This window comes from Suricata suricatta, chromosome 2, assembly GCF_006229205.1.
Source record: "Suricata suricatta isolate VVHF042 chromosome 2, meerkat_22Aug2017_6uvM2_HiC, whole genome shotgun sequence".
Lineage (NCBI taxonomy): Eukaryota > Metazoa > Chordata > Mammalia > Carnivora > Herpestidae > Suricata > Suricata suricatta.
In genome coordinates, this window is record NC_043701.1 from 92679324 (window position 1) to 92703082 (window position 23759).

The window sequence follows — 23759 nt, forward strand, 5'->3', positions numbered from 1 at the left end:
TGACAAAACAAGTCTTCTAAAAACTACACATTTATTGTTTTCAGTATTCTATAAAGAGCAGCAGCCATTTGGATAATTTTTTTAATTTACATTGATACAAGAAGACTTAATCATCAAGGAAAGATTAGCCCACTAAATGTCTTTAATGTCTAAAGTTAAGCATTCTTCCTGACCACAAAGAAATATAATAAAAGGTATAAACAGACTTCATTATCATTCTACTCTAAGACCTCCTACTAGTAAAAACATAGACTAGAGGAGTGTTTTCATTCCTAGGTGAATTAAATTTAATTAGCAACATAAGACACCTTAAAAAATAACTCCCCAACTGGTATTCAACATGTACGATATGACAGAGTCTGTGAGGGCATGTTGTAAGGACGAGGTATGTTGAAAAAATAAAAACAAACTGAGATTAGTACCAACTTGACCAAGGAGTCTTAGTATTTTAGAATTTCAAGGGATCTGAAATAATTATAAGCCCCTATCATTATAGAGCCAAACTTCAATTACTTATGAATGAACGTTGAAAACATTAAACTAAGTGAAAGAAGCCAATCACAGAAGGACATATAATTAGGAGGAACAGAAATTACGTAAGGGTTGCCTAGAACTAGGGTGGCGGGCATGTAGGGAGTGAATGACAGCCGATACAAGGTTTCTTGTGGGGTCATTAAAGTGTTGTTATATTGATTGTGATGAAGATTGCATAACTCTATAAATATAATAAAAGCCACTGACTTTAAATGGGTAAGTTGTGTGATATGTGAATTATATAATATACAATTAACACCCCCTTGTCTATTCTATACATGTAAAAACATTAAGTTATTTTCTCCTCTTTTATATACTTAATGGCTACTGCGGCGCCTGGCTGGCTCAGCTGGTAGGGTGTGCAACTCTTGATTTCAGGGTTGTGTCCTAATTATTTTTGCTGTATTACAGTAAACAGGACAATGATCACCTTTTTAATTAACATAAGTTTTTAAATTTTTTTTAACATATATTCATGAGAGAGAGAGAGAGAGAGAGAGAGAGAGAGAGCGCGCGCGAGTGAGCGAGCGCACAAGCGAGCATGAGTTGGGGAGAGGCAGAGAGGGAGGGAGAGACAGAATCCGAAGCAGGCTCCAGGCTCTGAGCTGTCAGCGCTGAGCTCAACACGGCGCTCGAACCCATGAGCCATAACATCATGACCTGAGCTAAGTCAGTCGCTTAACCAACTGAGCCACCCAGGCGCCCCAGATTAAAGTCAGTTTTAAGCTAAGTTTTCCAATAGCAAAGCACAGAAAATGGCAAGAGTGTAAAACTTTACTGTTACAAATGTCCACTATCTGCACTGTGCTTGCCTTTTGAAGGAGTCCATGATCTATTACTTCTATGGCAAAGGATTTGAGAAAAATGGCTAAACTTTCAGAACATATCTCCCAACATTCCAGAAAGAGTGCTACCATTAGTGTCCACTAAATCCTGGAACATACATAGCCATACCTCCTCCTCCCACAAGAAAACCCTTTAGAAAGAACACAGTGTGGCATTAGAATATATCTCCTTTCTGCTAATCTTGGGGCTGAGCGGAACAGAGGTGGAGGAACAGAGTTGCCACATTTTACCCATGAGTGCAACAAGGCTACTTGGTCACTTGGATCTCCCTGTGGCTTGTATGACACTAACCTTATCCTCCTCCTCAGAACTTTGGTGTTTCCTAACATGTCCTTCATCCCTCTCTCTATCCTACATATCCACTCCTGAAGACCAGTTTTAACCTTAATCCACACGAGGTCTTCATTAATTACTCTGGTCCATTCTTCCTCTAGATTAAAATTGCTCTTTGGAAGCGTGGGTGGCTCAGGCAGTTAAGCATCAAACTTCTGATTTCAGCTCAGGTCATGAGATCAAGCCCCATGGCAGGCTCTGTGCTGAGTCCCTCCCACACTCGTGCGCACTCTCTCTCTCAAAACTTAAAAGAAAAAAAAAAAAACTGCGTTCAATACCACACAAATAACTACTTTCTTACTCTCTATCTTATGTGGTTTATTTGGTCTCCCCTCTACCCCTTCCTCCAAAAACAAACTAAAACAAAGTAAAAGAATCTGTGTATATATTCTATAAATCTAGCAAGTAACAAAAATTAATGTTGTAACAAAAGTTAACAGTAAGAACAAAAGCTAACATACACTCAACATTTACTATGTACCAAATTCTGTGCTGTTTTACATGTACTAGTACCATATATAAACATTACAATAACCCCATGGGATAATTATCCCATTTACCGATGCAGACTGAAACAAAGTCAAGGAACTTGCTCAAAATACCAGTTATTGGCTGACAAATACTTCAAGAAATATTTTCTGAACATCATCTCATTTGCCCCACACAATTCTAAGTTTGCCATAAGTATTATCACTTACATATATGTTAAGAAATGTTAAGTACACTATAACTCAATGGTACAGGTAGAATTATAATACAGACATCCCAGGGTTCACAGTGCTATTCATAATATCTTATTTGAAGAAGGAATAAAAATACATAGGTTATCACAGACCCATCCCCTAAAGCTCCAGCCTAGTTCACATCCAGGTTCTACCACAGAGAACTCAAGTGTGCTCTATGAAGTTTTCCATCCCTAAACTGCTTCTAGAATAACAGATGCTCATGTTAACACACGGTACTCTCTCACATGTGATGTCATTTAAAGCTAACTACCTGATAAGTAGATATGGGTTAACATCAGACTCAAAGAATTTATATATTCTATTCACTCAAAGTCATACAGCTTAATAAATAATGGCATTACAGCTCAAAATACTTCAAACTCTTCATATGTCGCTTTCTTCTGGTTATGTCTCAAAATTAGCTTTTCATTTTATGGTGATATCCTATAATTGTTTCCTCAAGTAATGAATAACTATGACCACTAAAATTGAGGGGTTCAAAATTTGTTCTGGGTTCATAGGCCCTTTTTAAAATGAAATCTGTAATCACCCAACTAAACAGTTTTGCATACACTTCCAGGGCTTCATGGGCCCCTATACAAGACTAACTTGAAGGACAGAGGCAACAACTTAGTGCTCCTGTTACATGCTCCAGAGACAATTGACAGCACAGAACAAGGATGGAAGTAGTGCTCCAATGATTGCAAACAGACCTAATTCCAATACGATCATTGAAAATATCATAGAGACTCTGTAAGACTACCTTTTAGTGGTAAAATAAAAAGCCAACATGGAAGAAAAACAAAGTCATTCATATGGATTGCACAATTACTGAGCCTTACTGAATGGTAGAGACTGAACTTTGTATCATTTTTAGCCTAAAAACATCCTCAAAAGTACCTTAGTTATTATCAGCCTACTAGAACTGAGGAAACCAAGGTTCAAAATGAGAGGATTTATTCCTCCAAAAACTTAAGGTCAATGAGAAAGCAAAGATATACTAAATTCAGTTCAGTCCAGGCTGGAAGAAACCTGACTCCTCCTGCAATCAACCAAACATTCAGCCTGATGGCATACAACGTTACAAAAGAGGGAAAGAATAAAAACAGAATAATTTATTACATGAAGTGTCAAGAAAAGGGGGCTTGGGGGATCAAAACCAGGGAAAGTAGTTCAATAATAGGTAAAAAGGCAGGGGGGACTAGGAAAATCTAAATTTTTTTTCTTTTTGGTTTTATTTTGAGAGGGAACATGAGTGGGGGAGGGACAGAGAGAGAAGGGGAGTGGGGGGAGATAGAGAGAATCCCAAGCAGGCTCCACACTGCCAGCAGGGAGAGCAACGCAGGGCTGGAACTCACAAACAATGAGATCATAACTTGAGCCAAAGTCGGCTGTTTAACTGACTGAGCCACCCAAGCGCCCCTAAGGTGAAAAATCTAGATCATAATATATCTGGCAGAGAAGGAGGAATGAATACTAGAATGTGGATAATCTTGGACTAATCACTCTTTCTGGACCATAGCTTCCTCATCTGTGAAATTATAAATGTTGGAGGGCATTAAAAATTTCAATTTCTTCACAATTTTAAAAACATTTTCACAAGTGTTATTTTCATTACATTCCATCAAACAGGTTTCCTGTTTCATTCACTGCAGTATCTGCACAACCTGGTTGGTACAAATTAGACACAAAATGTAAGTTGGATGAATTAAATAAATTTGATGCCAATAATCACCCTCTAAGGAGTACAGAACAGGAAACGTATTATGCTTATTTCACATACAAGAAAAACCAAGACTCAAAAAGTTTACAATACTTGTTCATAGTTCCATAGCTAAGTAGTAAAGGAGAATGCAAACTCAAGCCTCCTAACTACTAGTTCAAAGTTCTTTTCAGGTCTAAAATTTCTTATATTTCAATTTATACTTAGGCAGTCAGATACATCAATTATGAACTCTTATTCCCACCTTCCCAAAGGAAAAAAAAAAGTCATTAGGATGATGTTACTATAGAAAGTAATGAATGACTGATTCAGAAGAGTTATCTGAAAGAATGAATACCTAATACTCAATAATGTCATATATGTATTTGAAATAAAGGAGATAAAATCCAGTCTCTGGCTTCTGATTACACTTTACTTTCTGTGTTCCACAGTGAGCGGACACTTGTGACGATGGCTGGCTATTCTGCAAATGTCTGCTGTTAATACCGAGGGAGACGCAGCTCAGATCTACTCCTGGAGGTAAGGTTATTATTCAGCCCAGAAGCCTGACTGCAGGCCTCCCCAGTGACCAGAGGTTTAGGAACTAAACTCCACTCTCCAGTTTAGGATTAACTGAGTTACAGCTGAAAAGTCCTGACAGGGTGGCATGAGCTGGAAACATCTATGTGCACAGAGATGGAAATGCAATAAAAGCCCTAGGGCAAAGCTGTAATTCAAGACTGTAGAAATACAAGATTGTATTTCAAGAACTTAAGTAGGGAAGAAGAGGGGTTAGCTGGAAAATAACACCTGCAGATTAGAAAGTGTCCTCAAGGCCACTGCGCGTGTGCAATTCCCTGCCTTGAGACTAAAGGCTAGAAGGAAAATCTTTGTATGCAGTGGGTAACAAAAACTTGTAATAATAAAAAAAAAATTGCCACTCATCCAAACATAAAATCCTTTCTTTCAAAAATAATTTCTGTGTAAGAAATGGCCACCCAAATAATCAAGGAGTTTAAACACAATGAGACAGACCAAAGTATTTTGTCATACGGAAGGAAGTATACAAGCAAATTTTGTAATGTGAGATTTTTAGTACATTTCCTAAAAATTCCTTAAAGCAAATCATCAAAATACACTCCCTTCTGAAAATAAAATGAGTATTCCAGACTGACTTAATGCTCCTTTGGTTTCTTCTCCGCCTAAGAGGACTTCTACTAGGTATGTGTCAAAAGTAAGAGTAGTTATAGTGAAACTATTTCCATGGCACTAAAATAAAACAGAGTATGTGGGTAAAGGGCGGGGAGGGTGGGGAGGTATTCTCAGTAAGTGGGGTGAAAGTCACATGACTGGACCTTGAGGAAGAAACTGACATTCAGACAGATCAAGGCTTAATCTGTATCAACATCCTGTAAATATAAAGGTTAAATTTAAAGAAGTATACATTTTTATAGCTCTAGTTCTATAATCTGAGTTATCTCACAATAATAATCTACTGTTCTACCTACCTTTTAATAATCAATTTTCCCCTCCCATTTAAAAGTCATTTTCCTTCCCGGTATAAACAATATATTTAAATTTTTCTGTACCAAACAGAGACCTTACCTAGTAGCAAATTGAATGAGTGCATTTTGGAGAGTCTGCCTAATTTCAAGAAGAAAAGATTCATCATCACTTAGTGTATAATACCAGTACTGGACATAATCCCTCAAGGAAAACTGGATAACCTAAAACAAAAATATTGGGAAAAACACAGTTTTTTAGGATTTAAAAAGTATCACTGGCAAACTAAAACCTGAAAGGATTATTTACCAATTTATATTTACTCTCTACATACTAAACTGTGATTTTTTTTAAAAAATGCCTTTATTACAAAAGCATCAATATGTTAAAATTTTTTCAAATTTTTAAAAATTATTTTGGTGTCCCAATTCATTCACTGCCAAAATTTTGTAAACAAAATAAAGAATTATCTCTGGTCAATACCTACCCATATTCAAGTTAAGACAGAGTTTGCAAAAAACATCAATTTTCAGTGCCATGATACAACTGAGTTTTAATTAGTTCGATGGAATGAAGTGCAAAATAATACCAATTGACTCTAATTCTCAAAAGGAAGCCACTTTTCTGAGATTATATCATTAAATCTACTGCAGTCAAATTACAAAAAAGACAAAGGAGTTCATTTAATTCTAGTACATTGGATATACTGCAACAGTTTTAACTCAGTCAATAAATAGCAAATAATACAACTTGATGTATATTATTTTTGAAAATCAGATAAACTAAATATGGGTTCATCTATAAAAGAAATGTTAGAATTTTAAAGCGTACATTATAATAATCGTTTAATTAAAAAAGCATCAATAAAAAATATCTGAGGTAAATAATTTTTAATCTAATTTTTAAATATTTTTTTAATCAAATCAGGTTTAAAAAACTATAGGAAAGAAATGTCTGATTTACCAAACAACTAAGCTTGTTAGTCAGCTAAAGAGCATTTTAACTTTAAAATAATTAGAGGTATTCATTATCAAAAAACATTTTTCTAAATGCAAATTCAAACAAAAGGCTTTAATATTGCATAAACCACTTCATTATGAATGATTTCATAAATAAGTTACCATGTTTAAGTACAGAATCCAAGGACAGCATAATGAATTTCCAGCATACTACATAAAGAACAAAAATTATTTCCTACTCTTTTCAAAAGAAATACACCTTAGTACAGAATATAAGGAATTTGAATACCACACATGAAAACTCACTTGCTGGAGAGGTTCATCAATTATATTGGCACCTGTCAATCTTCTATCAATCTTTATAGTCCTGGCTTCTCGTTTCATTTCTTCTAAGCACTTAAAGAAAATCATAACATTTGACTGCATAGTTTCTTAATTTAAAATCTCTATAGTTCACTTCTAACTGAATATTCCTTGTAACTTTCCTGTCATCTTCAAGTCCGTCAGCTTTATTTCTGAAGGCTCTGGTATAAACCAAACACTATTTCTCAAGTTAACAAAGATAGACACCCAGAAAAAAATACTATTGTTATGCTCAAAAATTTATTAAAATCAGCAAATATTATTTATAATATGAGAACATTGAAAATACATTGTTGCTATATTTCAATTAAACGTCAAAACCATAAGTTAGTGTTTTCGGTGAGTCAAATTAATAATTGTCTTTATTAAACTCTCCTCTTCTCCCTTCTCAGCCCATATACCCAGCTGCCAAATGAATATATTTTAATTAACTTTATTTAGGGATGATTCTTGGCAACTAAAGAAAATGAATTCCTCTATTTCTCTGTAGTCTTCAGAAAGATCAATGGACTAGAAATACAGGAAAAGCAGTGGAAGGCTCTTCAGTTAAAAATATGAACAAACGGCAAAGCACAAATATATATATAAAACATATGCTTCAAATTCTAACATGCAATAGCTAAATTTTTTTTCATAAATCATACTTATAAATCATTTTAGAAATAACAAATCAAAATCACTCTTTTTATACAATGTACTAAAAAAAGGTTATAAGACTTAACTAGTCTTGACTGTGATTATATCCATTTAGGATATTAATTTTCAACAGATAATCACATCCTCTATTATGTACCATTCATATGAATGAAAAGTAATGGATCACTAAGAAATGATCCAAAAAGAAAAGGTTCATTTCCTCAAAAAGTTTGTGAGCAAACTCAAAAGAATATATATTAAAGGAATCCTGAAAAAGGGCAGAAAAAAAGTCTCAAAGATGATTTTAAAAGTTCTAAGTATTAGGAAAAAAAGTTTATTGTAATATGAAAGTTAGTAGGACAAGGTAAAAATCTTTTATTTCAGTAATACAAAATAATACTGCATATTATTATCTCTGCATTTCCTACATCTTAGCACATAAGAGACAAGTTAATAAATGTAAAGTTAAAATACAGGCATCAACTCTAGACCATTTGTCTCTCTTCATACAAGATAAAACAAACCATCCTCAATATCACAAGACTTGAAGGCAATTACAAATGTGAAGCCTATCTTTAATGCTGAATTCCAATTTTATTTATAGATTTTGATGTAAAAAATAGAACTATACCAACAGTCAAGATTATATGAATAAAACTGGGGCAAAATAAAAAGTTATAGATACTGCACAGCCGAACTGGAAGCTGTATTTTTCAAGTCAGTTAAAGAAAAGGGCCCATTTTCTTCTCTCTGGTTTCTATGTAATTTATTTCATTCCAAATTTTGAACGCCTATGTTAAGACAGCAGGATGAGACCCAAATTCCTATTTTTTTCCTAAAACTTGCATTCCCACTTTTTAACATCTAACATAAAAAAGTTTTCAAAGCAATCTTTTAAAAATGCGTCTTCTAAGCATGATCAGGAAGTCTCCCATAAACTGAAAGTGAGCATTAGTGAACTATAGGAAATTCTGCCAAGCCATATAGAGATGATCACATTATCATTACTGCATAGAACAGAACTTTGAGGTTTCACACATTCCTTTACCCTATTTACCTTAGGAATCCCAGTTGATGTTGGAGGAAGAAATGAGTGTTCACACTGCTCTAGGTACTTCTCTGAATTTGTTTTTCCAAACAGAAGAGTAACCACAAAACCCCTAGGGGAAAAAATTAATTATAGATACAAAAACAAAATTTTATTATAAGTTAACACATCTATTACCAAATATATTTTTCAGATTTAATAGATGACCTATCATTCACAAAAAAGTCAGTTTCTGACTTTGACAAGGCATGTAATTGACAATTTTGTTATGTTCTGAAGAAGTTTAAAACAACTATAAATATTTTATGTAATTACACAAGAGGGCCTTTCAAAGTTTTTATACAATACATTTCATAAAGAATCCCAGGCAACACGTTCAAGCTTTAGGAAAATCAATAAATAAGTAGGTTAGCTAACCAAAGACAAATGAGATCTAAATCCATAGTTAAAAATCACACATTTCTATAGTTCTGTTAACTGATTAATGTGAGATAGTAATATAATTTGCCACTTTGGAAATAAAATAAATAAATGCTATATAAGAAAAAAAAAAAGATTTCATTTACAGTTTAAAATCAGACTGGAACTTAAAAGCACATATAAATATATCCCAAAGGCTAATTGTTTTGAAACAATTTGAGATGAGGTAACATAAAAACTGGCTTAGAACTGCTTTACTAGAAGTATTTACTAAATGCTATCAATATTTTCTATACTTAAAATTTACCAGTTAAATCTAAGCACCACTAAGTGCTTAGACAGGTAATCTATGAAAGAAAAACATCAAATTCTCACTTTATAATGATCTTGGAGTTATCTTCTAGTAATTCAAAGGCTGTAGTGACAAGAAGGGAACTATGGAAAATTAACCATGGTGAGTCTCAACTACTGAAAGGAATGTTCTCAAAGTTCACTGCTTTCTGTGGCTCTCTGCTACTTAGTATAAGCACCACAAAAGCAGAAAGGGGAGTAGAGAAAACCAGTCAAATGAGCCCAGGTCATCAATTCTATTTTTGTTTCTTTTTAAAAAGGCTGGCCTCAGAATTACTGATAAATTTCACCTGTCTTGCATCTGCTATAATTAGTAAGAATCAAGTTGGCCCCATATTTCAGTTTTATCTAGTGATAAGCACATTGAAAAATACAATAAAATGCTTATATTAAGTTAACAATGTTAACAAAAATATTTTCATATAAAGACTGATAAAACACTAACCTTTGTCCAAAGTATGATAGTAGGAAAGTCAGCTAAGGAATGGTCTGATCTGACAAAGACCCTAATTAACAGTTTCAGACTTGAGGGTTAAGTATAATCAGGTGCTACAAATGACTGTCTCATCTAATACAACAGAATTACATTAAATAGCCCATAATACAGTATCAACAGTATCCCAAAATAATAAAACACACACACACAAAATTATGCCTAAGTGATTTTCCTTCCAAAGTTTTCTTTACATTAGAAAATAAGGAACTAGCTTTGAGTATAAGAAATATATATACATTATCAATAATGTAGAAGGGCAAACTGCAGAACAAAAAAGATGGTTTCCATAGAAAACTGTATTAATTCCTCTCAAACTTGCATTTTTAAAAAATCTTCAAAAACTTACACAATAAAAAGGCACTAAAATTAAGAAATGGTTAGTATAGAAAATGTAATTATTTTACTTAAGACTGATATTTAAATGCCTATTTTTGTTCTTAAAATTCACAAAACATGATACCATACTAAGTTACATTAGAGAAAAGACTATCATTCTTTGTAATTAGAGGCAAAATAGGAAAGATTTGATTCAGGAATTATGGTATGCCTTGACCATAACAGAGTAATTGAGAAATGCTTAATTAACCCCCTGAAATAATTTTAGGAGGCTTTTTAGTATTTTAGTTAAAGTTCCCTTACTGTAGCAGGGAATTTCACAGACATCAACCATCTGGAATAGAATATCCGATCAACTTATGATATAATATGAACTTAGAATTTCAGATCCTATCATGTGCCTTTTTTTAAATAGTTTATTGTCAAGTTGGTTTCCATATAACACCCAGGGCTCTTCCCCACAAGTGCCCTCCTACATGACCGTCACCCCCTTTACCCTCCCCACCTCCGCCTTCAGCCCTCAGTTTGTTTTCAGCATTCAAGAGTTTCTCATGATTTGCTTCCCTCCCTCTGCCTAACTCTTTTTCCCCTCTTCCCCTCCCCATGGTCCTCTGTTAGGTTTCTCCTGCTAGACCTATAAGTGCAAACATATGGTATCTGTCCTTCTCTGCCTGACTTATTTTGCTTAGCATGACACCCTCGAGGTCCATCCATATTATTTAGCTGAAAGGTTTTTAGTGGCCTTCACGTACCCTTCAATATTCCATCTTATCTAAATATTTTACAGAACTTTAGAAGTGTTTAAAAAAGATTTTGAGATTACTTCCTGATACATCTGCAGACTCAAAAAGGGAACAAGAAAAGTTACCATGACTCTGAAATGAATGGACTCATCACCCTTCCCCTCTTCCAAAACTTTAAATGGAGCACTTTAGTGTAAGAGAAATGATTCTCCATTCCTACACCTTCCAGAGCATCCTAGGGCTCCAGCTAACAAATAAAGTTACAATTTCCTCTCTTTCTGAAATCCTTTTCATCATTTTTGCCACAGTTTTATTTGTTTAGTGAAATAGAAGAAATTTCTCCTCTCAGAGGAACATCTCAGAACAGTCTCCTTTCCAATCATTAAATCAGCCATGACCCTGTAATGAGATGCAACCATATAGCTATGCAACCACGCCGTTCTGGTCTTAATTTGTGACAAAGGAGTCTAATTTATGAAGCACAGGAAGGCTGCAAATCTATAAAGTTTTCAATCATCTTTATAATCAATAAAGATATTCAAAATTCCATTTACTAATTTCTAATTGTTTCAGTATATAGTATTATATGTAAGCAATAATTATGAAAATATTAAATCTGAAATAAAATAGTTTTAGAAATAGTCCTTGAGGTAGCTGCTTGATTTGATTCTCACTTGTTCTACTAACTGGGGGTGCAGTCCCTATAAAATGGCTACACATAATTTTTAAACTCTAGTGTGAAAGAGGTGGGTGATGCTAAGTACATTCTGAAGCCAGTCCTTGAGTGTCTTAGAGAGTCTCTCAGGACAGTTTTTATATACTATTCAATTCAGCTAAGTTCTCTAAACCTATAGGTTCAAATAGGTTCTCCAAATATTTGGGGTCTCAAAAGATTTTTTAAAAAGAACTCGAGAGGGTGTCTAGGTGGCTGAATTGGTTAAGCATCCAGTTCTTGATTTCAGCTCGGGTCATGATCTCACGGTTCCAGAGTTTGAGTCCCATGTCAGCCTCCTCTGCTGAGAGCATGGAGCCCGCTTAGGATTCTCTCCCTCTCTGCCCCTCCCTCCCTCTCTCCATGGTCGTGCTAGTGTTCCGCTCTCTTTTTCTCAAAATACATAAACTTAAAAAAAAAAAAACCTCAAAAAAAATTTTAAGAAGAACTCAAAGGTATTCATTCCACAAATAATTATATAAATGTATCTTTAAAATACAGACACACACACACACAAGCATATATGTACATTCACACACACAGAACAACAACAAAATACTCCGCTAAGCTACCTTGGTTTGAGTATCTAAATAGCAAGCATCTACTTCTGTTTTCTATACATTTTGTCATATACAACTCACATCTGATACCAAACGGTTCATATAGGAAGCTATACTAAATGACTGAAACCTCGCTTGCCAAGGTTTACCAGTTCAAGGTAAAGCATAAACAGTTAACCAAATAAACATGAAAAGAAAATGGTAAAATCAAGTGTTTGAATTTTCTACATTTCCTAAGGAAAATAAATAACATTGTTTGAAGTCGAATCAATGAAAAAATATCTTCTACTATAGTATGTAAAACTTGAATCTACTCAATTTAACTTATTTTATTAATATTACAATAGATTTAGAAAAATTTCACTTCTGGAAGGTAATAACACCAAAAGGAATAAAAACTGTTTAAAACTTTTCAAGTTATACAAAAAGTTTCTATTACTGGACATTAAATTTTTTTGATGATTACCCATATTTCTGATAGAAATAAAAATCACCATTGCTTTTTTTCTTTTAATGTTTGTTTATTTTGGAGAGAGAGACAGGCATACAGACAGACAGAGAGACAGAGACAGCGAGCACAAGCAGGGAAGGGGCAGAGAAAGGGAGACAGAGACTCCTAAGCAGGCTTTAGGCTCAGTTGTCAGCACAGAGCCCAACGCAGGGCTCGAACTCACGAACCCAAGAGATCATGACCTGAGCCAAGGTCAGATGCTCGATGAACTGAGACACCCAGGCATCCCCAATCACCATTGCTTTTATTCTATTGTGTATCTTAATTTTATTCCATTTAACTTTGGTAAAAAATAATTTGCAAAAACAGCATTCACAAATCATACTTCCATTTCTCATGGTCATTTTTTTCTTCTTCTTGAGGTCTCATGGTCATTTGTTTCAAGTTTTAACAGCAGAGTATGACACAGCAATTGTAAGATTATCTTTGAGAATACTTACCCACCCACAAAGCAGAGGATATAAAATGCCAAATAAAATATTACAAAGGGTCCAAAGGTTATTAGAGAAAGGACAATGCCAAGGCTTCCCCATCCCCATATGGATAGACTGGTCTGAAATAAAACAAAGGAAAATAATTTTTAATAAATTTCCATATGAATTAGAAAAGAATAAAACTTTTACATAGTTTTACAACTCTCCTTTTAACATATACAGTACTGTTTGCAGTAATTGTTACATATTTCTTTTTGAAAATGCCAACTACATTCTTGGAGACTTCTCTCCAAAAAATAATATACAAAATCTATGTACATCAGCAATGATTTTTTAAAAATCTAGTAGCAATGTCAAGGTACAACAAGCATTCATTACATAAATCATTGAGTGATATGCTGGCATGAGAAATGGTAAAAAAAAAAAAAAAGTATAAAATCACTTATATACATAAATATATATACATATAGACACATATATATATGCACAAGTACATATAAAAGGTTAAGAAGCCCATAAAGTTGTACTTGTTTAGAGTATTTTATTTTAAAACTAAGTTCCAACATAAATACAGTATAATGACATTTTTTTAAACAGTATAATGACATTTTTTTAAACCTAAAATTTCAAGGTAAGATATCCACATCTCACTGAATATTTTTTTACTCAAATTGTATGTAGAAATTTATCAAATTATTATTGCACAACTTTCAAGCAATTACCAAAGTATACCATGAGCTCAAAAAACATCTCCAAAAATTCTCAATCCTTAAAAAGAAACAAAAAACCCCATTTTGTTTAGAATTGTACTGTATTATATATTTAAAATACTCCTTTTGTTGAAGGCAAACTGGATTTTACCAATTTAAGTCATTATGAACAAATAAACGTATTCAACTCAACAAGTTCCTACACCCATTTGCCTTGTACTGTGAGGTCTACAAAGAAGGCATTTGTCCCATTCCTGCCATCAAGGAGCACAGAGAAGAATGAAGAATGTCCTACAGGAATGAAACAATTAGACACTGAACCAAAAGAAAATAATAGAAAGCATTATAAGATGCTACAGTGAACAAAATTAATGGCCAAGAAACTATGGAATAGACAGTAAGTCCTATGGATTATGAGACAAAGAACAGTTTTATTTATTCATTCATTCACCAATCATTGACTGTTTCCTATGTGCTATAAGCTGAAGGTGCTTGGGGAAACCACAGGGAATAAAACATATCCTTGTAAGTCTACATTCTAGTAAGGAGAGAAAGATAAGCATACCTTCATAAATTTACACATTTGCATAAGTTTACATTCCAGAAGGGGAAAAATAATAAATAAATGTATAGTTATATCAGCTGGGGATAAGTGCTATGGAGAAAAATAAAGCAATTACATATGGTCGTTATGTAAGTTACATACATATATATAGGACTATATAAGAAGCTCTCAGCTAGATGATATATGAACAGAAATCTTAGAAAAGATTTATTTAAGGAGAATTTATAATGAGTCTTCCTACCCAAAGCAATATTTTTCCATTTACTCATATCCTCTTTAATGTCACTCTGTAGAAGTTTGAAAAATTTCTTCTTCTATATAAGAATAGTGCAATTCTTGCTCATTTGTATTTTTATTGTCCTTTTTCTTCATTTGGGCCACTATTATCTTTTTAACCAGAGGACAGAACATGTGCTGATGAACTTTCTCCTCTGACCTCATGATTTCCTCCTTGAGTAGCCTGGGGAAACTATTTCACCTACTCAAGTGGTTTCTGACTTCTAAGAGCTGAAAGTAAGCCATGGGGATTTAAAATACAGAGCAGTCCAATCCTTCTGCTGAACATCTACTACATGATCCATACCACAGTACTGCCAGACGCCCAACAATGGAAAGCAGAGGCTATTTCCCAACTTCACTCAAAATCTTATCCAATGAATACTCTGCAAAGAGTTCTCATACACTCTCAGGAAAGCTGAAACCAGGCTACGACCCAGGCACTTTAATCAATCTACCTTCTTCATTGAGCTCTGGCCTGATATTTACAATATTATTCTTTCTTTACAACGTTAGATTTATGCTTGCTACCCAGTTTTTCAAAGCTAAACAACTTACTGTTTAGATATATTAAGACGTTTTAAAAATGAAACCAACGTGGCTAGATGAAGGAAGGGAGCATGGTTTGGAGGACAATATACGGGAGTTCTCAAATACTTAGTAGTGTTCTATTTCTTAATCAATTGTTTGCCTTAACCTGAATAAATGTAATATTTCTTCTATTTGAATCATACCTCTCACTATTAAAATTTTTTTTCAAAGAAAAATCACAGTTAACAGGGAAAAGATTATTTAATGCAATGGTTAGTTAACATGGGTAAATGCTCGAATGTCTAAAACATAAGTTTTCAGAATCTTATCTCTTTTTATTTGAAAACAGTAGCAAAATGACCAAAAAATAAATTTTTACTCATTCATTCTACAAATACTTGTCAATATCTATTAAAATGCACCAGGCACTAGTGATTTAATAGTGAACAAAAGAGACATTACTGTCATACTTTTAAAATTCTACAAGAGAAGACTCTCTAATTTTGAGAGAAATTTTTATACTCCAGAGACTAATAAAATTAAACATTTCAAATCAAGCAAGTCAGGTGTTTGTTTATAGTTAACTTCAAATTTTAAACTGTTCACTGAAACACCAGAATAGTGAATTGTTCAAAACTAGAAAGTTCTGTATTATTCCAAGTGTTCCCAAATATAATGTAATTGGCTGATATTATTATGTTATTATTTGGTGAGATTAAAAAAATTACTGATCTTATACCATATAAAAATCTTCAGTTCTAATTATTTCCTAAGATGATAAAATTTAGGATAGTTTTGTACCACATCAGAAACTTTACAAATTCAAACAGGTATTGGTTACCTCAAGAACTGACCTAACATGGAAGCCAAAAAATAGAAACAGATCTCTATTTCAGTGATTTACATTAAAATACTTGATATATTATCATTTTCTCCTCCAAATACAATAATCAACACCGAAATACAGAAGCTATAATATTCCCTAGAATCACTGACCCATCAACTGGGCATTAGAAGAAAACTTCAAGATCATCTACTCCAGTACTTCTCAAACAGACTCTTAAAATGCAGATGCTGATCCATTATTCCCGTGATTCTTTCATTTCTAACAAACTATCAGAACTGTTTAGAACTAAGGACAACTATTAATTTATAATTCCCCTGAATCTCTAGGTCCCCAAAACCTTATCCACAACTCCAAAATTCAAAAAGCTTTGAGAACCAAAACTGTACCAAACATTCTAAATACTCTATCTCATTTATTTCTCAGAACAATTTATGAAGTAATCAAGAAGTTAGTACAGCACAGTGCCCAAAAAGTATGGATTTTGGAGTCAGACTAAGTACAAATCTCACCTTTACTATTTATTAGTTGGGTAATCACCAAATGCCTTAATTCCCTCACCTATGTGGCTGTTATGGAAGTATATGAGTCCCTGGTCTTGTATTCAAATTTGCCTTAATCACAATTATTCCTAGTTTAGCAAGAGAGAAACTAAGGCACAGAAAATCGTAAAATAATAACTGTCCAAGGTCAAGCAAACTAGTAAGTATAAAAGTGAGAGTTGATTCCAGGCAAATCCCAACTCCTTATTAAACCTTAAAACTTGTCACTGACAACTGCCTGAAGTTAAATCACAGTAAGAAAAAAATGCTAAAACCATCAATGAGTGCTTCCTTTTTTCCAAAAATTAATCAATTTAATATGCCTCCTGAGAAATTAGTCAGAAAATGACGTGTAATGAATATAATAAATCCCTGGTCTGAATATGAAGTATATAATTTTTATTATTAGATAATCAATTTAACCATGTATACCCTACATAAATAATGGAAAGAACTGCAAAGGGTCTCAGTTTATGAGCATGTCCTGACACCTATACATATATCACTGTGGCTTTGAGCACAGGGACACACAGACATAAGAACTAACCCCTGCTGCCAAGATGCTCAAGAACCAAGAAAGGATAATGCCTCTTGACAACAGAAAGCAAGTGGAAATAATTTCCCTTGTAATATTTTAGGCCTAGCAAGTCCTATTGACATCTATTTCATCTGTTCCTCACCACAGTCTTTTATAATAGGAAAGGTAGCATAATACAGTACTAAGAACACAAAGTTAGAAAATACAGATTCAGTTTGCCACTTATATTCTGTATAACCTCTGCAAAATCGCTCTCTTTGATCCAAAGTTCCCATTAGCACAGTAAGTGGCCTCTCAAGTCAACTCTAACTGTAGCAGATTAAGTAACTTTCTTCATAATGACACAGCTATTTCGATGCAAGCCACACTCAGACTCTCCTGGCTCTAAGAGAATGGAACTAAGTGGAAAGAACGATTTTAGATCACATTAAAAAAAAAGATGGTCAGCTCCCACAACATGGACATCAGATTCTGATGTGCCTCTCACTTAAATGGGTCAACCACCCTCAGAGTCATAATGACCTGGTATATCTGAACACGTTATATGGCAAAGGAACTCCAGATAGATAGGGCTGAGAATCTTAAAACTGATACTACTTCAATGCCAACTTGGGTCATAGAAATCATTTGAGTTTAACAACAAAAATAAGTACCCATAAGAAGAGTGGCCTTCTTGTAACTATGTACTATTTTCCTCCCACCTTATTCCATTTACAGTAAGTTAGAAGTTCTTCTCCAAGTATTTTCAATAGAATGTGCTCCTGACATGGAACCTTGTCTCATTCAACGTTATATAATGATTTAACCAAAACCTGGTACAAAGAAGCTGCTCACTAGATATGGAACTATTTTATTTACTAAGAAATAGTAAAGTAATAGAGAAGTAAAATGAAGGGAATGTAAAGAAAAGTAAAGGGAGAAAAGGAGAGGACAGGGGAAAGGGGAAATGGGTCTAGAAAAAGTGAAAAAGAAAAGCAGCCTAAATTGAAATGCTCCTCCACCCCTCACCTTATGGCTTTAGGCAGAGCTATACACTCTCTCTGGTACAAACCATCCCAAATTCCCACTCTCAAAAAAAAAAAAAAAATCACCCAAAAAGCTGGACCTTGTTCTTCCATGAGAATGATGTACAAAAAAGCTTTCTTGAAGGTGCCTCAACATATGCTGACACAACCCACATTATTACTTTCTTCTCAGGAAGGAAGAGTCACAGAACAGCAGCCACACAGATATCTTACATATATCTGCCGGGGCAACTGGTCCCAAACCCCTCTTTTCACATTCCAGGGACAAGGGAATAAAGATTGTCTTCCACTCACTCTTATTTAAGATACCTCGGATATTCTTGGAGGATGACTGAAAACTACTGTGATAGGGTGTTTTCAATTCAACTGTTGAGCCAAGGGAGACAGAGGGCCTGTGGAAAGGGTAGACACCTCAGTCAATGACCCTGGTCTCCAAGGTGACTGAATACCCCAGTGGCAAAGGCAACATCCACTGGATACCTGTAGAGTTTCTCCTGCCTCTCCCAACTGGGGGGTGTATTTTCAATTCTTTGGTAAGAGAACCCTCTCCCTCACAACAGAAGTGTATTGTTCAACTGTTACACATTTTCACTTGAATAAACACTTCAATTTTTATTAGAGCAGTAGTTATAAAAGGCCACAGACTACCACACAATTGTACCCAATTAGGACTTCTAGCATCCAGTGACAAAGAAAATATAAGCTACAATAAAGCAGTGTTTTTTAAACTAGATTCTGTCAATTACCAAATACCTATACACAGTTTGAAAACAATAGTAGGTACATTCATAATATGTATTTATTTATTCAGAATATAAACTATGTTACAGGCTGCAGACCCTCTTCTCATCCCCAAAGCCCATACTCTGGGAATCACTGAATTGGGGTCTCGATGTAACTGTACTATTGGGGGAAAAAAACAACCAGCAAAGACTGTATTTACTGAATACTTCCTCTTATGCAGGAAAAAATCATATAAGTATTTGAAATGTGGATGAGGCAGTAGAGCAACAAACAGTCCTGACAGGCTTCTAATACTCAAAGCCTCAAACTGAAAAACCACTTTACCAAGGGTTCCTGAATTTCTAAAAAAAGGTCTATAGTAGATACACAAGGATGAAATAAATTAATCAAAAGAGCTTTTCAGACACTACACATTTCTAGTTACACATACTGTTTTGGAGTCTATATAAGTAGTAAATCTCAAAACATAATAATAAAGATATCTTTAAATAATAAATAAACCTTCAATCTCCATCAAAAAGAAGGAAAATACATTCTTTTCCAAATGTTTCCATTTGGCAGATAAAGGTCTATCTTTAGTTTGTTTATGAATGAGACTGAAATACACATGTGTATATATATATATATATATATATATATGACATGTGTACATATGTGTATATACGTGACATACAAAACCAAAAAGTATTCCCTTAAAAATAACTGATTAAAGCAAATTTTTAAACCTACCAAAGAATAAGACAGTTAAATTTCTAATTATGTTCTACTAGAATCTATCAAGATTTCAGAACAAAAAATATCAATTCTATATATTTTGCACAAATTGTATTTTTTTCTATCAGCATATTTACTCCCATTATTTTCAATTCACCTACATGTAAGTATGTAGCACTATCATTTATCTAAGAAAGAGAGTTATAAATAAACACGTTTGCTTATTTTTAAAATATAAGGATATACAGAAACTTTTTAAAATGATTTATGAGGAATGAAGAAAATGGAAGTAGAGACAAGGATAAAAACTAGACAGCTAAAATGACTCTGTTGTGTACATCTGATTTTGTGATGGCATGAATATTTTTATACCATCAAAAGCAAAGTAAAACTAATCTAACTGTATGCTAACAATGTGTAATAACCACAGAGAGAAACTATTTTAAGTGATTTTACAATACAGTTATTCGACTGTGGATCATTAGTGGTATGTACTCTAAGAATAATAACAATGAAAATCTAATAGCGCTTCAGTAAAAAATAGTGTTGACGGTTCCACTAAAGCAAACCAGGGCTCCTGAAGCAATGGCTGATTACAAGTCGGGTAGGAAACAAGTTTAAAACAGGCCTGCAGCACCTGGATATACCAGAAAGCTACTGAGGAGAAGTCCAAAGGACTCAGGAGGGGTGCCTGAGTGGCTCAGTCAGGCTTTTGATTTGGCTCAGATCATGATCTCATGGTTCATGGTTTTGTGTCCCACAAATAAATAAACTTTAAAAAAAAAGGACTCAGGAGACAATCTGAAAAAGCTTCAAGTGACGAAAGAGAAAATCACTAAAAATAATAACTGAAGGGACTGGAGTACCTCAAGTACCTGAGTTCATGAAAATATGAAGACATTTTTTTTTAATTCCATTGATCACCGTTAAAGGGTGCAACTCTGTTTGAAAAGTGGCACAGAATTAAGCATCTATCAGGGTAATCCAAAAGTTTATGAAAATTTAGTTTCTCTTCAATGAAATATTCCATATAATAAATGATAGACTCAGAATAGCATCATATTGCGATCATTAATATATCAGAGGTCTAGCAGAGGAGGAAGGGGGAGAGAGAGAGAGAGAGAGAGAGAGAACAAACCAGATATCACATACCTCTTAGAAGAAAAAAAAACGCACCACAATCTATGAAATAGTCTTCTTTGGAGGGAGTGGGGGAATCAAACCTGTATCTGACTTCAGGAAATGCAGAAGATGAGAGAAAATGTTACAATACACCATGGTGATGAACTAAGCAAAAACCTGGGTTGTGAGAAACACTAAAGGGCAAAAAAACCACACAGTTCCTTCAACAAATGAAGGATAAGAGAAAACCTGTATATGAGAAGGGAGGAAGGCAGAGAGGAAGAGATTTTGGGAGAATCTGTGGGTTGAAACTGCAATATGTAGAGCTTATTCAACTTGATTTTAACAGAAATACAGAGGAAAAAAGAAAAAAGAAGGAAGGATGAGGAGGAAAAGAAGGAAAAGAAGAGAAATGGGTAATGGGTAATTCTTAATATTTTCTGGATATTTAATGAAATTAAGTTACTGTGTATTTTTTAGTTGGTGTAATGATATTATGGTTATATTTTAACAAAGATAATCTTTATGTTTTACAGACACATGAAGACTTATTTAACAGATTAAATCGTAGATCTACATTTCAAAATGATTCTGTTAAGAAGAGATTGGGGAAAAAGTGAAAAAGGATATAGATAAAATATAACTGCCTATGAGTTGATAAATGTCTAAGCTGGGCATGAGGACAGGGAACTAATTATATTAATCCTTCTTCTACTTTTAATGTTTGAAATATTGTTTAAACATACACAATAATAACTAAATTTACTTACATAGCAAATGTTCTTGCATTTCTTAAGTAAACACTGCACGAAATAAACAGCCCAAAAACATGCTCCATGTTTATACCCCAGGAATTAATCTGGGATTAAAATTTTCCTGTCATTAGTTCACGGTAGAGCAATATATACTTGGCTATTCAATTAAGAAAAAGATTCTTTTAGGGGTGTCTGCGTGGCTCAGTTAAGCGTCTACTTCAGCTCAGGTCATGGTTTCAGAGTTCATGGTTTCGAGCCCCACGTTGGGATCCATGCTAAGAGCTCAGAGCCTGGAACCTGCTTCAGGTTCTTTGTCTCCCTCTGTCCCTGCCCCTCCCCCACTCACATCTGTCTCTTTTAAAAATAAACACTAAAAACAAAAAAGAAAAAAAAGATTCTTTTAAATATGCAACTAAGTAATGAGTTTTAATACCCTATTTTTTGCATGGTTATGTGCACATTTTATATAAGAACAACATTCTTCAAAATAATTATTTAGGGGGATTTCATATGATTCTATAATAATTACATAGCTATGTATTGGGCCTTAATTTTACAAAGATGTATCAATTTCTGTCTTCAATATGCTCACAAACTAAGTAAAATACACATGTAGTGACTATAAAAGTGATTAAGTGTTACAATAAAAAGATTTACAAAGTAGGAATATAGAAAAGATAAAAAGCCTCTAGAACTTAAAAAATGCAAACTCCTTTCAAATGGTCTTCAAAAGGCAATTCTGCAGTTAACAAAATCAATCTCTTTTCTTTACAGTTACCCACTGTTTTACCCCATAAAAACGGTATTACCCAAAACTGATTACAATCTTTATGTACTAAAATTCTGGTAATTTCCAAAAATAAAAACTCCAAGTGAACAAAGATTCACAAATGCTAAGGCTATTCAAAAGTGTGCCACAGAAAAAGTACCCTTTGATTTTAAAGTAGAACAGAGAATATCATTTGTTTCTGAACTTAAGCCCAACGCTCAAGGCTTTTAATGTTATGCCTAAATATACTTAAAGATTCCATTTATTGGGACACCTGGGTGGCTCAGTCCATTGAGCAACCAACTCTGGCTCAGGTCATGATCTCATGATTCGTGGGTTGGAGCCCCACATCAGGCTCTGTGCTGACAATTCAGAGCCTGGAGCCTGCTTTGGATTCTGTGTCTCCCTTTCTCTCTGCCCTTCCTCCACTCGTGCTCTGCCTCTCTCTCTCTCAAAAATAAACAAACATTCTAAAACGTTTTTAAAGATTCTACTTATAAATGGCAACAAAGTAAGTTGTGAGGGATAAATGCACTATTCAAGAATTTCCAAAAAACTATACATAATCAAAGACATTCTTTTCAACAAATGGTGCTGGAAAAAACAAACATCTGCATGCAAAAATTAAAAAAAAAAAAAAGGAATTTAAGACAACAGATCTTAGAATTATCACAAAAAAGTAACTCAAAATAGACCAAAGACCTGGAAGTAAAAGACAAAACCATAAAACTCCAGAAGATAACATAAGAGAAAACCTACATGACCTTGAATCTGATGATGGCTTTTCAGCTACAACACCAAAGACAAGACATTAAGAAATAAATAACAAACTGCAAGTCATTAAAATTAAACAATTCTGCTCAGTGAAATATAGTATCAGAAGTAAAAGATCAGCCACAGACTAGGAGAAAATATTTGTAAAAGACACATTAGATAAAGGAGTTATCCAAAACATACAAAGAACTCTTAAAATTCAAAAATAAGAAAAACAATCCTAACTTTAAAATGAGCCAAAGAATGAGAAAGAATGAAATATGGTCATTTGTAGGAAAGTGGATGGACCTTGAGGGTGTCATGCTAAGCGAAATAAGTCAGGCAGAGAAGGACAGATACCATATGTTTGCACTCATAGGTCTAACAGGAAACTTTCAGAATGATCTAGCTTCAAGAAAAGCAAGCAGTTAGTAGTGCTTAAGAAAAATTGATTCAGTATCTAATGGATAGTTGATACCTGCCACAACACAGCATTTTATATACTGTTACGTGAAACTGCAATACAATCTAAGTTTATTTTGGGAGTGTTTGCTGTATAATTGGATTTAATGAAATGTTTAGAGGTGCAGTAGGCATGACTTTGAGTAGATAATGAAAGAAAATGCAAAATGCTTATTGATTTATGATGTGGTTTCATC

General features: G+C 34.0%; 1 protein-coding gene across 4 annotated transcripts in view; it reads right to left on the reverse strand.

Annotated features, from left to right (window-relative positions):
* Positions 1 to 23759, reverse strand: part of SNX13 (sorting nexin 13) — a 122164-nt gene that overhangs the window by 66085 nt on the left and 32320 nt on the right. For all 4 annotated transcript variants that reach the window (XR_003905016.1, XM_029929743.1, XM_029929753.1 and 1 more), the window contains 4 exons: positions 13219 to 13331; positions 8659 to 8761; positions 6909 to 6998; positions 5746 to 5867 (listed from right to left, as the gene is read on the reverse strand). Coding sequence is in view for 3 of the 4 variants with exons in the window: in XM_029929743.1 (XP_029785603.1) it covers positions 5746 to 5867; positions 6909 to 6998; positions 8659 to 8761; positions 13219 to 13331 (428 nt within the window). In the remaining variant the exon portion in view is untranslated. The remainder of the gene's footprint in view (positions 1 to 5745; positions 5868 to 6908; positions 6999 to 8658; positions 8762 to 13218; positions 13332 to 23759) is intronic.